This window comes from Ascaphus truei, chromosome 5, assembly GCF_040206685.1.
Source record: "Ascaphus truei isolate aAscTru1 chromosome 5, aAscTru1.hap1, whole genome shotgun sequence".
Classification (NCBI taxonomy): domain Eukaryota; kingdom Metazoa; phylum Chordata; class Amphibia; order Anura; family Ascaphidae; genus Ascaphus; species Ascaphus truei.
In genome coordinates, this window is record NC_134487.1 from 511,316 (window position 1) to 528,948 (window position 17,633).

The 17,633-nt window shown below is 46.2% G+C and overlaps 1 protein-coding gene across 4 annotated transcripts in view; it reads right to left on the reverse strand.

Annotated features, from left to right (window-relative positions):
- Positions 1-15,487: 15,487 nt before the first annotated feature.
- TCAF2 (TRPM8 channel associated factor 2) overlaps positions 15,488-17,633 on the reverse strand; it is a 167,746-nt gene continuing 165,600 nt past the window's right edge. For all 4 annotated transcript variants that reach the window (XM_075599220.1, XM_075599222.1, XM_075599221.1 and 1 more), the window contains one exon: positions 15,488-16,828. In XM_075599220.1, the coding sequence (XP_075455335.1) occupies positions 16,571-16,828 (258 nt within the window). In that variant the 3' untranslated portion in view covers positions 15,488-16,570. The remainder of the gene's footprint in view (positions 16,829-17,633) is intronic.

Consider the following 17,633-nt stretch of genomic DNA (forward strand, 5'->3'; position numbering starts at 1 on the left):
GGGTTAGGGTTGGGGTTATTATCCCGGTATAAAGGTGTAAATGCCGGGCCTCCCTCCCGTGGGTTAGGGTTAGGGTTAGGGTTATTATCCAGGTATAAAGGTGTAAATGCCTGGCCTCCCTCCCGTGGGTTAGGGTTGGGGTTATTATCCCGGTATAAAGGTGTAAATGCCGGGCCTCCCTCCCGTGGGTTAGGGTTAGGGTTAGGGTTATTATCCCGGTATAAAGGTGTAAATGCCTGGCCTCCCTCCCGTGGGTTAGGGTTAGGGTTATTATCCCGGTATAAAGGTGTAAATGCCTGGCCTCCCTCCCGTGGGTTAGGGTTAGGGTTATTATCCCGGTATAAAGGTGTAAATGCCGGGCCTCCCTCCCGTGGGTTAGGGTTAGGGTTATTATCCCGGTATAAAGGTGTAAATGCCTGGCCTCCCTCCCGTGGGTTAGGGTTAGGGTTATTATCCCGGTATAAAGGTGTAAATGCCTGGCCTCCCTCCCGTGGGTTAGGGTTAGGGTTAGGGTTATTATCCCGGTATAAAGGTGTAAATGCCGGGCCTCCCTCCCGTGGGTTAGGGTTAGGGTTAGGGTTATTATCCCGGTATAAAGGTGTAAATGCCGGGCCTCCCTCCCGTGGGTTAGGGTTAGGGTTATTATCCCGGTATAAAGGTGTAAATGCCTGGCCTCCCTCCCGTGGGTTAGGGTTAGGGTTATTATCCCGGTATAAAGGTGTAAATGCCTGGCCTCCCTCCCGTGGGTTAGGGTTAGGGTTAGGGTTATTATCCCGGTATAAAGGTGTAAATGCCGGGCCTCCCTCCCGTGGGTTAGGGTTAGGGTTAGGGTTATTATCCCGGTATAAAGGTGTAAATGCCGGGCCTCCCTCCCGTGGGTTAGGGTTAGGGTTATTATCCCGGTATAAAGGTGTAAATGCCGGGCCTCCCTCCCGTGGGTTAGGGTTAGGGTTATTATCCCGGTATAAAGGTGTAAATGCCTGGCCTCCCTCCTGTGGGTTAGGGTTATTATCCAGGTATAAAGGTGTAAATGCTGGGCCTCCCTCCCGTGGGTTAGGGTTAGGGTTAGGGTTATAATCCCGGTATAAAGGTGTAAATGCCTGGCCTCCCTCCCGTGGGTTAGGGTTAGGGTTAGGGTTATTATCCCGGTATAAAGGTGTAAATGCCGGGCCTCCCTCCCGTGGGTTAGGGTTAGGGTTAGGGTTATTATCCCGTTATAAAGGTGTAAATGCCGGGCCTCCCTCCCGTGGGTTAGGGTTGGGGTTATTATCCCGGTATAAAGGTGTAAATGCCTGGCCTCCCTCCCGTGGGTTAGGGTTAGGGTTATTATCCCGGTATAAAGGTGTAAATGCCGGGCCTCCCTCCCGTGGGTTAGGGTTGGTGTTCTTATCCCGGTATAAAGGTGTAAATGCCAGGCCTCCCTCCCGTGGGTTAGGGTTGGGGTTATTATCCCGGTATAAAGGTGTAAATGCCGGGCCTCCCTCCCGTGGGTTAGGGTTAGGGTTAGGGTTATTATCCAGGTATAAAGGTGTAAATGCCTGGCCTCCCTCCCGTGGGTTAGGGTTGGGGTTATTATCCCGGTATAAAGGTGTAAATGCCGGGCCTCCCTCCCGTGGGTTAGGGTTAGGGTTATTATCCCGGTATAAAGGTGTAAATGCCTGGCCTCTCTCCCGTGGGTTAGGGTTAGGGTTATTATCCCGGTATAAAGGTGTAAATGCCTGGCCTCCCTCCCGTGGGTTAGGGTTAGGGTTATTATCCCGGTATAAAGGTGTAAATGCCGGGCCTCCCTCCCGTGGGTTAGGGTTAGGGTTAGGGTTATTATCCCGGTATAAAGGTGTAAATGCCTGGCCTCCCTCCCGTGGGTTAGGGTTAGGGTTATTATCCCGGTATAAAGGTGTAAATGCCTGGCCTCCCTCCCGTGGGTTAGGGTTAGGGTTATTATCCCGGTATAAAGGTGTAAATGCCGGGCCTCCCTCCCGTGGGTTAGGGTTAGGGTTATTATCCCGGTATAAAGGTGTAAATGCCGGGCCTCCCTCCCGTGGGTTAGGGTTAGGGTTAGGGTTATTATCCCGGTATAAAGGTGTAAATGCCGGGCCTCCCTCCCGTGGGTTAGGGTTAGGGTTAGGGTTATTATCCCGGTATAAAGGTGTAAATGCCTGGCCTCCCTCCCGTGGGTTAGGGTTATTATCCCGGTATAAAGGTGTAAATGCCTGGCCTCCCTCCCGTGGGTTAGGGTTATTATCCCGGTATAAAGGTGTAAATGCCGGGCCTCCCTCCCGTGGGTTAGGGTTAGGGTTATTATCCCGGTATAAAGGTGTAAATGCCTGGCCTCCCTCCCGTGGGTTAGGGTTATTATCCCGGTATAAAGGTGTAAATGCCTGGCCTCCCTCCCGTGGGTTAGGGTTATTATCCCGGTATAAAGGTGTAAATGCCGGGCCTCCCTCCCGTGGGTTAGGGTTAGGGTTAGGGTTATTATCCCGGTATAAAGGTGTAAATGCCGGGCCTCCCTCCCGTGGGTTAGGAATAGGGTTAGGGTTAGGGTTATTATCCCGGTATAAAGGTGTAAATGCCGGGCCTGCCTCCCGTGGGTTAGGGTTAGGGTTAGGGTTAATATCCCGGTATAAAGGTGTAAATGCCTGGCCTCCCTCCCGTGGGTTAGGGTTATTATCCCGGTATAAAGGTGTAAATGCCTGGCCTCCCTCCCGTGGGTTAGGGTTATTATCCCGGTATAAAGGTGTAAATGCCGGGCCTCCCTCCCGTGGGTTAGGGTTAGGGTTATTATCCCGGTATAAAGGTGTAAATGCCTGGCCTCCCTCCCGTGGGTTAGGGTTATTATCCCGGTATAAAGGTGTAAATGCCTGGCCTCCCTCCCGTGGGTTAGGGTTATTATCCCGGTATAAAGGTGTAAATGCCGGGCCTCCCTCCCGTGGGTTAGGGTTAGGGTTAGGGTTATTATCCCGGTATAAAGGTGTAAATGCCGGGCCTCCCTCCCGTGGGTTAGGAATAGGGTTAGGGTTAGGGTTATTATCCCGGTATAAAGGTGTAAATGCCGGGCCTCCCTCCCGTGGGTTAGGGTTAGGGTTAGGGTTATTATCCAGGTATAAAGGTGTAAATGCCTGGCCTCCCTCCCGTGGGTTAGGGTTGGGGTTATTAGCCCGGTATAAAGGTGTAAATGCCGGGCCTCCCTCCCGTGGGTTAGGGTTAGGGTTATTATCCCGGTATAAAGGTGTAAATGCCTGGCCTCCCTCCCGTGGGTTAGGGTTAGGGTTATTATCCCGGTATAAAGGTGTAAATGCCTGGCCTCCCTCCCGTGGGTTAGGGTTAGGGTTATTATCCCGGTATAAAGGTGTAAATGCCGGGCCTCCCTCCCGTGGGTTAGGGTTAGGGTTAGGGTTATTATCCCGGTATAAAGGTGTAAATGCCTGGCCTCCCTCCCGTGGGTTAGGGTTAGGGTTATTATCCCGGTATAAAGGTGTAAATGCCTGGCCTCCATCACGTGGGTTAGGGTTAGGGTTAGGGTTATTATCCCGGTATAAAGGTGTAAATGCCGGGCCTCCCTCCCGTGGGTTAGGGTTAGGGTTAGGGTTATTATCCCGGTATAAAGGTGTAAATGCCGGGCCTCCCTCCCGTGGGTTAGGGTTAGGGTTATTATCCCGGTATAAAGGTGTAAATGCCGGGCCTCCCTCCCGTGGGTTAGGGTTATTATCCCGGTATAAAGGTGTAAATGCCGGGCCTCCCTCCCGTGGGTTAGGGTTAGGGTTATTATCCCGGTATAAAGGTGTAAATGCCGGGCCTCCCTCCCGTGGGTTAGGGTTATTATCCCGGTATAAAGGTGTAAATGCCGGGCCTCCCTCCCGTGGGTTAGGGTTAGGGTTATTATCCCGGTATAAAGGTGTAAATGCCGGGCCTCCCTCCCGTGGGTTAGGGTTAGGGTTATTATCCCGGTATAAAGGTGTAAATGCCTGGCCTCCCTCCCGTGGGTTAGGGTTATTATCCAGGTATAAAGGTGTAAATGCTGGGCCTCCCTCCCGTGGGTTAGGGTTAGGGTTAGGGTTATAATCCCGGTATAAAGGTGTAAATGCCTGGCCTCCCTCCCGTGGGTTAGGGTTAGGGTTAGGGTTATTATCCCGGTATAAAGGTGTAAATGCCGGGCCTCCCTCCCGTGGGTTAGGGTTAGGGTTAGGGTTATTATCCCGGTATAAAGGTGTAAATGCCGGGCCTCCCTCCCGTGGGTTAGGGTTGGGGTTATTATCCCGGTATAAAGGTGTAAATGCCTGGCCTCCCTCCCGTGGGTTAGCGTTAGGGTTATTATCCCGGTATAAAGGTGTAAATGCCGGGCCTCCCTCCCGTGGGTTAGGGTTGGGGTTCTTATCCCGGTATAAAGGTGTAAATGCCAGGCCTCCCTCCCGTGGGTTAGGGTTGGGGTTATTATCCCGGTATAAAGGTGTAAATGCCGGGCCTCCCTCCCGTGGGTTAGGGTTAGGGTTAGGGTTATTATCCAGGTATAAAGGTGTAAATGCCTGGCCTCCCTCCCGTGGGTTAGGGTTGGGGTTATTATCCCGGTATAAAGGTGTAAATGCCGGGCCTCCCTCCCGTGGGTTAGGGTTAGGGTTAGGGTTATTATCCCGGTATAAAGGTGTAAATGCCTGGCCTCCCTCCCGTGGGTTAGGGTTAGGGTTATTATCCCGGTATAAAGGTGTAAATGCCTGGCCTCCCTCCCGTGGGTTAGGGTTAGGGTTATTATCCCGGTATAAAGGTGTAAATGCCGGGCCTCCCTCCCGTGGGTTAGGGTTAGGGTTAGGGTTATTATCCCGGTATAAAGGTGTAAATGCCTGGCCTCCCTCCCGTGGGTTAGGGTTAGGGTTATTATCCCGGTATAAAGGTGTAAATGCCTGGCCTCCCTCCCGTGGGTTAGGGTTAGGGTTATTATCCCGGTATAAAGGTGTAAATGCCGGGCCTCCCTCCCGTGGGTTAGGGTTAGGGTTAGGGTTATTATCCCGGTATAAAGGTGTAAATGCCGGGCCTCCCTCCCGTGGGTTAGGGTTAGGGTTAGGGTTATTATCCCGGTATAAAGGTGTAAATGCCTGGCCTCCCTCCCGTGGGTTAGGGTTATTATCCCGGTATAAAGGTGTAAATGCCTGGCCTCCCTCCCGTGGGTTAGGGTTATTATCCCGGTATAAAGGTGTAAATGCCTGGCCTCCCTCCCGTGGGTTAGGGTTATTATCCCGGTATAAAGGTGTAAATGCCGGGCCTCCCTCCCGTGGGTTAGGGTTAGGGTTAGGGTTATTATCCCGGTATAAAGGTGTAAATGCCGGGCCTCCCTCCCGTGGGTTAGGGTTAGGGTTAGGGTTATTATCCCGGTATAAAGGTGTAAATGCCGGGCCTCCCTCCCGTGGGTTAGGGTTGGGGTTATTATCCCGGTATAAAGGTGTAAATGCCGGGCCTCCCCCCCGTGGGTTAGGGTTAGGGTTAGGGTTATTATCCAGGTATAAAGGTGTAAATGCCTGGCCTCCCTCCCGTGGGTTAGGGTTGGGGTTATTATCCCGGTATAAAGGTGTAAATGCCGGGCCTCCCTCCCGTGGGTTAGGGTTAGGGTTAGGGTTATTATCCCGGTATAAAGGTGTAAATGCCTGGCCTCCCTCCCGTGGGTTAGGGTTAGGGTTATTATCCCGGTATAAAGGTGTAAATGCCTGGCCTCCCTCCCGTGGGTTAGGGTTAGGGTTATTTTCCCGGTATAAAGGTGTAAATGCCGGGCCTCCCTCCCGTGGGTTAGGGTTAGGGTTAGGGTTATTATCCCGGTATAAAGGTGTAAATGCCTGGCCTCCCTCCCGTGGGTTAGGGTTAGGGTTATTATCCCGGTATAAAGGTGTAAATGCCTGGCCTCCCTCCCGTGGGTTAGGGTTAGGGTTATTATCCCGGTATAAAGGTGTAAATGCCGGGCCTCCCTCCCGTGGGTTAGGGTTAGGGTTATTATCCCGGTATAAAGGTGTAAATGCCGGGCCTCCCTCCCGTGGGTTAGGGTTAGGGTTATTATCCCGGGATAAAGGTGTAAATGCCTGGCCTCCCTCCCGTGGGTTAGGGTTATTATCCCGGTATAAAGGTGTAAATGCCTGGCCTCCCTCCCGTGGGTTAGGGTTATTATCCCGGTATAAAGGTGTAAATGCCTGGCCTCCCTCCCGTGGGTTAGGGTTATTATCCCGGTATAAAGGTGTAAATGCCGGGCCTCCCTCCCGTGGGTTAGGGTTAGGGTTAGGGTTATTATCCCTGTATAAAGGTGTAAATGCCGGGCCTCCCTCCCGTGGGTTAGGGTTAGGGTTAGGGTTAGGGTTATTATCCCGGTATAAAGGTGTAAATGCCGAGCCTCCCTCCCGTGGGTTAGGGTTGGGGTTATTATCCCGGTATAAAGGTGTAAATGCCGGGCCTCCCTCCCGTGGGTTAGGGTTAGGGTTATTATCCAGGTATAAAGGTGTAAATGCCTGGCCTCCCTCCCGTGGGTTAGGGTTGGGGTTATTATCCCGGTATAAAGGTGTAAATGCCGGGCCTCCCTCCCGTGGGTTAGGGTTAGGGTTAGGGTTATTATCCCGGTATAAAGGTGTAAATGCCTGGCCTCCCTCCCGTGGGTTAGGGTTAGGGTTATTATCCCGGTATAAAGGTGTAAATGCCTGGCCTCCCTCCCGTGGGTTAGGGTTAGGGTTATTATCCCGGTATAAAGGTGTAAATGCCGGGCCTCCCTCCCGTGGGTTAGGGTTAGGGTTAGGGTTATTATCCCGGTATAAAGGTGTAAATGCCTGGCCTCCCTCCCGTGGGTTAGGGTTAGGGTTATTATCCCGGTATAAAGGTGTAAATGCCTGGCCTCCCTCCCGTGGGTTAGGGTTAGGGTTATTATCCCGGTATAAAGGTGTAAATGCCGGGCCTCCCTCCCGTGGGTTAGGGTTATTATCCCGGTATAAAGGTGTAAATGCCGGGCCTCCCTCCCGTGGGTTAGGGTTAGGGTTATTATCCCGGTATAAAGGTGTAAATGCCGGGCCTCCCTCCCGTGGGTTAGGGTTAGGGTTATTATCCCGGTATAAAGGTGTAAATGCCTGGCCTCCCTCCCGTGGGTTAGGGTTATTATCCAGGTATAAAGGTGTAAATGCTGGGCCTCCCTCCCGTGGGTTAGGGTTAGGGTTAGGGTTATTATCCCGGTATAAAGGTGTAAATGCCTGACCTCCCTCCCGTGGGTTAGGGTTAGGGTTAGGGTTATTATCCCGGTATAAATGTGTAAATGCCGGGCCTCCCTCCCGTGGGTTAGGGTTAGGGTTAGGGTTATTATCCCGGTATAAAGGTGTAAATGCCGGGCCTCCCTCCCGTGGGTTAGGGTTGGGGTTATTATCCCGGTATAAAGGTGTAAATGCCTGGCCTCCCTCCCGTGGGTTAGGGTTATTATCCCGGTATAAAGGTGTAAATGCCGGGCCTCCCTCCCGTGGGTTAGGGTTGGGGTTATTATCCCGGTATAAAGGTGTAAATGCCGGGCCTCCCTCCCGTGGGTTAGGGTTGGGGTTATTATCCCGGTATAAAGGTGTAAATGCCGGGCCTCCCTCCCGTGGGTTAGGGTTAGGGTTAGGGTTATTATCCAGGTATAAAGGTGTAAATGCCTGGCCTCCCTCCCGTGGGTTAGGGTTGGGGTTATTATCCCGGTATAAAGGTGTAAATGCCGGGCCTCCCTCCCGTGGGTTAGGGTTAGGGTTAGGGTTATTATCCCGGTATAAAGGTGTAAATGCCTGGCCTCCCTCCCGTGGGTTAGGGTTAGGGTTATTATCCCGGTATAAAGGTGTAAATGCCTGGCCTCCCTCCCGTGGGTTAGGGTTAGGGTTATTATCCCGGTATAAAGGTGTAAATGCCGGGCCTCCCTCCCGTGGGTTAGGGTTAGGGTTAGGGTTATTATCCCGGTATAAAGGTGTAAATGCCTGGCCTCCCTCCCGTGGGTTAGGGTTAGGGTTATTATCCCGGTATAAAGATGTAAATGCCTGGCCTCCCTCCCGTGGGTTAGGGTTAGGGTTATTATCCCGGTATAAAGGTGTAAATGCCGGGCCTCCCTCCCGTGGGTTAGGGTTAGGGTTATTATCCCGGTATAAAGGTGTAAATGCCGGGCCTCCCTCCCGTGGGTTAGGGTTAGGGTTAGGGTTATTATCCCGGTATAAAGGTGTAAATGCCTGGCCTCCCTCCCGTGGGTTAGGGTTATTATCCCGGTATAAAGGTGTAAATGCCTGGCCTCCCTCCCGTGGGTTAGGGTTATTATCCCGGTATAAAGGTGTAAATGCCTGGCCTCCCTCCCGTGGGTTAGGGTTATTATCCCGGTATAAAGGTGTATGGCTCGGCTCCTCAAACCCACCTTAGCAAACTTGACACCCTCTACAATTCAATTTGTCGTTTTGTTCTCCAATGCAACTACAACACACATCACTGCGAAATGCTCAAAGAACTAGATTGGTCATCACTAGAGTCTAGGCGCAAAGTTCACCTTTCCTGTCTCACCCTCAAATACTTTCTGGGCAAGCTACCCAGCTACCTGAACAAGCTCCTCACCCCTACCACATGCAGTACCTATCACCTGAGATCAGACTCCAAAAGACTATTCATGGTCCCAAGACTCAACAAAGTATCCGGACGTTCCTCCTTCTCCTTCCGTGCACCCCAAAACTGGAACAACCTACCAGAGACTCTCATATCCACCACCAGCTTAAGTTCTTTCAAATCTAAGGCTGTCTCACACTTTAATCTGGTCTGTAACTGTTTCATACGCTCATAATATATATTTTCTTTAACTGTGCATGCAATGTCTTGTATATAAATGTATACCTTGTTCATTTATGTAACTGTATTTGTAACCATGTATTATTTGTTTTACTCTGTGCCCAGGACATACTTGAAAACGAGAGGTAACTCTCAATGTATTACTTCCTGGTAAAATATTTTATAAAAAAAAAAAAAAAAAAAAATGCCGGGCCTCCCTCCCATGGGTTAGGGTTAGGGTTAGGGTTAGGGTTGTGTGTAAAGGTGTAGGTTAGGTGTAAATGCTGGGCCTCCCTCCCGTGGGTTAGGGTTAGGGTTATTATCCCGGTATAAAGGTGTAAATGCCGGGTCTCCCTCCCGTGGGTTAGGGTTATTATCCCGGTATAAAGGTGTAAATGCCGGGCCTCCCTCCCGTGGGTTAGGGTTAGGGTTATTATCCCGGTATAAAGGTGTAAATGCCGGGCCTCCCTCCCGTGGGTTAGGGTTATTATCCCGGTATAAAGGTGTAAATGCCGGGCCTCCCTCCCTTGGGTTAGGGTTAGGGTTATTATCCCGGTATAAAGGTGTAAATGCCGGGTCTCCCTCCCGTGGGTTAGGGTTATTATCCCGGTATAAAGGTGTAAATGCCGGGCCTCCCTCCCTTGGGTTAGGGTTAGGGTTATTATCCCGGTATAAAGGTGTAAATGCCGGGTCTCCCTCCCGTGGGTTAGGTTTATTATCCCGGTATAAAGGTGTAAATAAAAAGAAAAGAAAAGAGGTTGGGGCGCTCCCTATTTGTATAGGCTTGTGATGTTGCCTGTGTGGTAGTGTGTAACCAAAGAAAGGGTAGTGTATACTTGCCCTTGTTGTTTTCTGCAGCTGGACCAGTAGAGAAGATAAAGCCCGGAATCTTCTTGTAGTTGCAGTGGAGGTGGAGGGTTGGTCAGCGCACGGGATTTTGCTCAAACGTAGAGATAAGAGGATAGGAAGATATGGAACACGGTATTAGTGTTTTAGTAATCGAACGGTACAATACAGCCAAAAGAACTTTGGAATTAAAAATGTATGAAAAATATATTTTTAAAATAGCTTAAAACTCTTTGGAATTAAAGAACCTTGGTAATTAAAAGTAAATATATATATATATATAAATATATGAAAAAATATATTTCTAAAATAGCTTAAAAATAGATTAGAAAATCCTTAAATAAAATCCTTAAATAAAATTTAAATGGAATTGTGTGGTTTTTTATGAACAGAAGCAGAATATGTGCTATATGTGGATGACTAACAGGGTGTGTTTACATAGCCTGTTGTTGGTCTGAGGTAAAAAGGGGATAATGGGGCTGGTTAGCTAACCACACAATTCCACTTAAATTTTATTTAAGGATTTTATTTAAGGATTTTCTAATCTATTTTTAAGCTATTTTAGAAATATATTTTTTCATATATTTATATATTTTTACTTTTAATTACCAAGGTTCTTTAATTCCAAAGAGTTTTAAGCTATTTTAAAAATATATTTTTCATACATTTTTAATTCCAAAGTTCTTTTGGCTGTATTGTACCGTTCGATTACTAAAACACTAATACGTGTTCCATATCTTCCTATCCTCTTATCTCTACGTTTGAGCAAAATCCCGTGCGCTGACCAACCCTCCACCTCCACCATAAAGGTGTAAATGCCTGGCCTCCCTCCCGTGGGTTAGGGTTAGGGTTAGGGTTATTATCCAGGTATAAAGGTGTAAATGCCTGGCCTCCCTCCCGTGGGTTAGGGTTAGGGTTAGGGTTATTATCCCGGTATAAAGGTGTAAATGCCTGGTCTCCCTCCCGTGGCATTGGATTAACAGGTTTACAATTTCAGGCACAGGATCACTGCAAGCACCTGGGACAGTGTAACGGAGTAATATAAAGAAAGGAATAAGGAGTGATAATGCAAAGGAGGAGTTACCCTAACATCACATATACCCTAAAGTGTGTTACATAGTTACATAGTTACATAGTTACATAGTAGATGAGGTTGAAAAAAGACTTCCGTCCATCAAGTTCAACCTATGCTAAATTTAGACAACAGATGTTTATCCTATATCTATACTTATTGATGCAGAGGAAGGCAAACAAAAAAACCCATTAAGGGGAAAAATTAATTCCTTCCTGACTCCAAGAATTAGCAATCGGATTAATCCCTGGATCAACATCCTTCCCATGTATACTTATTTGGTATATCCCTATATACCTTTCCCATCTAAAAAGATGTCCAACCTTTTTTTGAACAAATCTATTGTATCTGCCATCACAGTCTCTATGGGTAATGAATTCCACATTGTAACTGTCCTTACTGTAAAGAACCCTTTCCTTTGTTGCTGGTGAAATTTCCTTTCCTCCAACCTTAAGGGATGGCCCCGAGTCCTTTGTATTGCCCGTGGGATGAATAGTTCATTTGAAAACTCCTTGTATTGTCCCTGAATATATTTTTTATATAGTTATCATATCCCCTCTTAGACGCCTCTTTTCTAATGTAAATAATTCTAATTTAGCTAGCCTCTCCTCATAAGTTAGAATGTCCATCCCCTTTATTAATTTGGTGGCTCTTCTCTGCACTCTCTAGTTCCATAATGTCTTTTCTTAGGATTGGCGCCCAAAATTGTACTCCATATTCAAGGGGTGGTCTTACTAATGCTTTGTAAAGGGGCATAATTATGTTTACTTCCCTTCCATCCATTGCCCGTTTGATGCAAGATAATATCTTGTTTGCCTTTGCAGCTACTGCATGACATTGGGCACTATTGCTAAGCCTGCTGTCTACAAGCACTCCTAAATCCTTCTCCATCAAGGATTCCCCCAATATATCTCCATTTAATTTGTAAGTTGCCTTTTTATTCTTGTATCCCAAATGCATAACCTTACATTTATCTGTATTAAACCTCATCTGCCATTTACCTGCCCACGTTTCCAGTCTCTCCAAGTCCTTCTGAAGAGAAATTGCATCCTGCTCTGATTCTATTACCTTACACAATTTAGTATCATCAGCAAAGATGGAGACTTTGCTCTCGATCCCAACCTCAAGGTCATTAATAAACAAGTTAAAAAGCAGGGGTCCCTGTACCGATCCCTGAGGTACTCCAGTCACGACTTTAGCCCAACCTGAAAAAGTTTCATTTATGACAACCCTCTGTTGTCTGTCCTTTAACCAGTTTTCAATCCAGGTGCATATATTATTACTGAGTCCAACTTTCTTTATTTTGTACACCAACCTCTTGTGTGAAACCGTATCAAAAGCCTTTGCAAAATCTAAGTAGACCACATCAACTGCATTACCCTGGTCTAAATTCCTACTTACCTCCTCAAAGAAACAAATAAGGTTAGTTTGGCAAGATCTATCCTTCATAAATCCATGCTGAGTATTACTAATAATTTTGTTTTCCATTAGGTATTCCTGAATATTATCCTGTATTAAACCTTCAAGTAGTTTCCCTACTATTGAAGTCAGGCTTACAGGTCTGTAATTTCCCGGTTGTGATCTAGTCCCTTTTTAAATATAGGCACCACATCTGCTTTACGCCAATCTTGTGGTACTGAGCCTGTGGAAATGGAGTCCTTGAATATTAAATATAATGGTTTTACTGAGCTTAACTCCTTGAGAACTCTTGGATGTATGCCATTGGGGCCAGGTGCCTTATTTACTTTAATTTTTTCAAGTCGCTTATGAACTTCTTCCTCAGTTAACCAATTGTTCATTAATATGGAGGTTGTGGCTTCCTCCTGTGGCACTACTATTGAACCTGATTCTTCCCTGGTAAACACAGAGGCAAAGAATTTGTTTAACACCTCACCTTTTTCCTTATCTCCAATAATCTGCCTACCCATTTCACACTGAAAGGGTCCTATATTTTCTTTTCTCATTTTTTTGTTATTAAGGTAGAATTTTTTAGGGTTGACCTTACTTTCTATTGCAATCCTTTTTTCATTATCCATTTTTGCTAATTTGATTGCCCTTTTGCAATTTTTGTTACATACCTTATAATTCTGATACGATGTCTCTGTCCCTTCTGACTTAAAGAATCTAAACGCCTTCCTCTTCTTGTCCTTTCCTCCCCTACCTGTTTATTTAGCCACATTGGTTTTGACTTATTTATTTTATACTTATTACCCAAGGGTATACACTGATAATTGTGCTTTTCTAACAATGTTTTAAAGACTGCCCATTTATCTTCTACATTTTCCCTGCAAAAACATCATCCCATTGTATTACTTGTAGATTAGACCTCAGTTTATTAAAATCTGTCTTTCCAAAGTTGAAGGTCTTTGTTGAACGCAAGTAATCTGTTTTTTGATAATTTATTTCAAATGAGACCATGTTATGATCACTGTTACCCAAATGTTCCAGGACTTGTTATTACTTCTACATTGTTTGATATGACCAAATCCAGAACGGCCCCTCTCCTGGTTGGTTCCTCAATAATTTGGGTCATATAATTGTCTTTAAGCACCCCCAAAAACCTGTTCCCTTTTGTTGTAACGCTAATCTCATTGCCCCAGTCTATGTCTGGATAATTAAAATCCCCCATTATGCAAACATGACCCAGTTTTGATGCCTTCTCGATTTGCAAAAGTATTTTAGCTTCCTCAATCTCACAGATATTTGGTGGTTTATAGCATATTCCCACAAACATTTTCTTTATACTTTTACCTCCACTGCTAATTTCTATCCACAAAGTCTCTACATTTTCATCATTCCCTTCATAGACATCATCCCTTATATTAGGTTTTAGATCTGGTTTAACATATAAACATACTCCACCTCCCCTTCTATTTGTTCGATCCTTCCGAAAAAGACAATAACCCTCTAAATTAACTGTCCAGTCATGAGTTTCATCCCACCATGTTTCAGTAATGCCTATGATATCATACTGCTCCCTTGCAGCTATTAATTCAATCTCCCCCATTTTATCTGTCAGGCTTCTTGCATTTGTAAGCATGCATTTCAGGGTTTTTTTAGCCTGTACTATTAACTTATCTGCTCCTTCCTTTCTGCGCCCACTTTGTTTAGTCTTTAGAAGTTTTCTAGTATTATCTGTATTTACTATTGGTGTCTCACTGCTTGTCAAACTTGCACTTGTCCCCATTCTACCTCCATACCACCTTGTATCCTCATCTATTCCATTTAGTTCATTATCTATTTCATTCCCCTCCCCCCTCCATCCTAGTTTAAAATCTCCTCCATCCTTTTTAGCATTCTCCCCCCTAGCACAGAAGATCCCTCTTCATTGAGGTGCAAACCGTTCCTAGAATATAGATGGCACCTCTCAGAAAAGGAGTCCCATTGCTCTAAAAACCCAAACCCCTCCTTCCTGCACCACTTTCTTAGCCATGCATTAAACTCCCTGATCTCTGACTGTCTCCCTGCGGTAGCGCATGGCACTGGTAGTATTTCAGAAAATACTACCTTGGAGGTCCTTGCCTTAAGCTTTTGGCCTAGATCACTGTAATCATTTTTTAGGACCCTCCATCTTTCTCTAACTTTGTCATTGGTGCCAACGTGTACCAAGACCGCCGGGTCAATCCCAGCCCCCCCCAACAATCTGTCTACCCGATCCGCAATGTGCCGAACCCGAGCACCCGGGAGACAACAAACTGTTCGGTTCATGCGGTCCTGGCAACAGATTGCCCTATCTACCTTCCTAATAATGGAGTCCCCTACCACCACAATCTTTCTTTGTATCTGAGCATCCTGAGTCCCAACTGTGCTGGAGGAACTATTCCCCTGGCTGCTAGAGGAATTAGTCTCCCCCAGCCTTGCCATTTCTGCCCCAACATTCCCAATATCTTCACTCAACATGGCAAATCTATTGGGATGTGTCAGCTCAGAAACGACCTGCCTCTCCCTATTGCCCCTGCTTCTCCTTCTGTCACCCAGCTACCCACCTGCTCCTCACTAACAGCAACCAAGCTACCTACCTGCTCCTCACTAACAGCGCCACCATCTGCATCACTAGTCGAAGCAAGGGCCTGCTCAGTGAGCTCTAATTCCCTTTCAAGATTGCCAATGTCCCTCAATATTGCAAGTTGCCTTTTCAGATCAGCAATCTCTGACTCTAAAGAGACCACCTGCTCACACGTCTCACAGTGGTATGCTCCTTGGAACAGCTTCTCCAAGTGCACATACATGTGGCAAGATGTGCATTGAGTGGCATTTTCAATCCTGCTTATTCTAGCAACTATGAAGTTTAGAAGTACTAACAGTAAACTGTACTTCAATAACTATACCTTGTTTAACCGCTTCCTTGTTCAAACTGCTTCTGGTTCTAACTGCACACACTTTAACCAACCAGCACTTGAAATCAACCACACATATCAGTCAGTACACGCAAGCTCAGGATTCGTTTGAAGCCTCTGTTTAAATAGGGACACCCACCAGGTGTGTTAGGTTATCAATTAACTAACCCCACCCACTGCAGGTGTGTTAGGCCAGCCAATTAACCAACCACATCCACTCTGCCTCAGGCAGGAGAAAGGGGGAAAAAAAGTTACAGGCTTCAAATTACAGCACACAGTAAAAATAGATTAACCCACTGCACACTCCCCAAAAACAGCCACCCCTGCTAGTATACCCAGTACTTCCCTTTCCTTCTGGTTCTAACTGCACACACTTTAACCAACCAGCACTTCAATCAACCACACAGATCAATCACTACACGCAAGCTGTTAAGTTTAAAGAAGTCACAGGGAACTGAAGGAAAACGTATCAATGTATTTATGTAATAATGACATAGAAGAGGCTGACATGCTCCCATAATCGCCTTGATTGGAAGGAAAAATGTTACAGCCCTGGCATATGAATGAAAGCACCCAAAGGATGTCACCACCCTTTCCCACTGATTATCCAAGTCACAATTCCACAAACAGAGAAACACCGCACTCCAGAGCATAGGGCGCATAGGCGGACATAAAAGATGCTGTTGGGAACTTTATTGAGTCATAACGTATGGATAAATAAATACTATCGAATACCTATCCATAATACTTTTCCAAGTAAAGGTGCCCTCACGATACCAGGTTACAAAATGCCATGGGTGCACTGCAACAGTAGCCCCGCTGGATGTGGAACTAGCAGTGTCGTAGGAATAGAAAAAGGCTCCACTGGATTTCCAAAGATCATACAGTTATTGCACAAAGATCAGCGTTTCTTTCCGCTTGCGAACCTTTGTCTTTGGAAGACCGGTGGAGCCTCTTTCTATTCCCATAATACTGTACTTGCATTCTGTAAGACCTGGCAGTAACCCTCTGTACCGGCAGCATCAGAAACATTATTTAATAAGACATACAGGAACTTTAAAGCAGCCATACTAATTTCCCCCTTTTTTCTCTCTTTTTTCCCCCTTGTTTGTTTGTTAAGCATGTGGCAATTTAAAACCTACATTTTTACCTAAGCTGGCAATCGTTTGGTGCTCCTGTTATAAATCTCTAAAAATCCTTCTTTTGTGCCTAACGAAATGGCCGCCCTTCAGTCTCTATCGATCTTTCAGCTAGTGTAACTCAGCAGCTACAATCTATCCTGATATTACTAATGTAGCATTGACTATTGTTACAGTTTGCTGCTCAAACTGCTTGGAACATTGGCAACAAATTATCACAAACGGGAAAGTGTGGCAAATATCTTGCACTGCTTGTGAGATGTGCTAAACCTGCAATAGAAATCAAAGGATGCTCAGTATATTAAAACGCATTAAAAATGACATTAAGTATGCAAGAACCGCCATCAGAACAATGTGCAAATGCTGCCACTCATTGTAATTTCTGGCATTTTGGTTTGGTTTTCTTATGCTGTCATCGCTCTGAGATATGACCTCATGGGATCCTCCTCCCACTCAGGAAATGTGGACACTTTACTGCAGGTCTCCCCCTGCATGGGCCAACCCCAGGCCTGGAAGAATGGAGCTAGGTTCCTCTGCACAGCCTGAGAGAACTTCTCCACCCAAAGGTTCATCTTGTACGTGTTCTCATCCTTTATGTCCGACATGGTCTGGTACTCAGAGAAAAGACGCTTGAGGGGGTCCCAGCCGAAGCCCTCCTGCAACTGTCACAAAAGCACATAGGACATGGGTTACATGCTGTATGTTACATGTAGAATATAATCCTGCAACTGAGACATGAACACATAGGACATGGGTTACATGCTGTATGTTACATGTAGAATATAATCCTGCAACTGAGACATGAACACATAGGACATGGGTTACATGCTGTATGTTACATGTAGAATATAATCCTGCAACTGTCACAAAAACACATAGGACATGGGTTACATGCTGTATGTTACATGTAGAATATAATCCTGCAACTGTCACAAAAACACATAGGACATGGGTTACATGCTGTATGTTACATGTAGAATATAATCCTGCAACTGAGACATGAACACATAGGACATGGGTTACATGCTGTATGTTACATGTAGAATATAATCCTGCAACTGTCACAAAAACACATAGGACATGGGTTACATGCTGTATGTTACATGTAGAATATAATCCTGCAACCGAGACATGAACACATAGGACATGGGTTACATGCTGTATGTTACATGTAGAATATAATCCTGCAACTGTCACAAAAACACATAGGACATGGGTTACATGCTGTATGTTACATGTAGAATATAATCCTGCAACTGAGACATGAACACATAGGACATGGGTTACATGCTGTATGTTACATGTAGAATATAATCCTGCAACTGAGACATGAACACATAGGACATGGGTTACATGCTGTATGTTACATGTAGAATATAATCCTGCAACTGTCACAAAAACACATAGGACATGGGTTACATGCTGTATGTTACATGTAGAATATAATCCTGCAACTGAGACATGAAC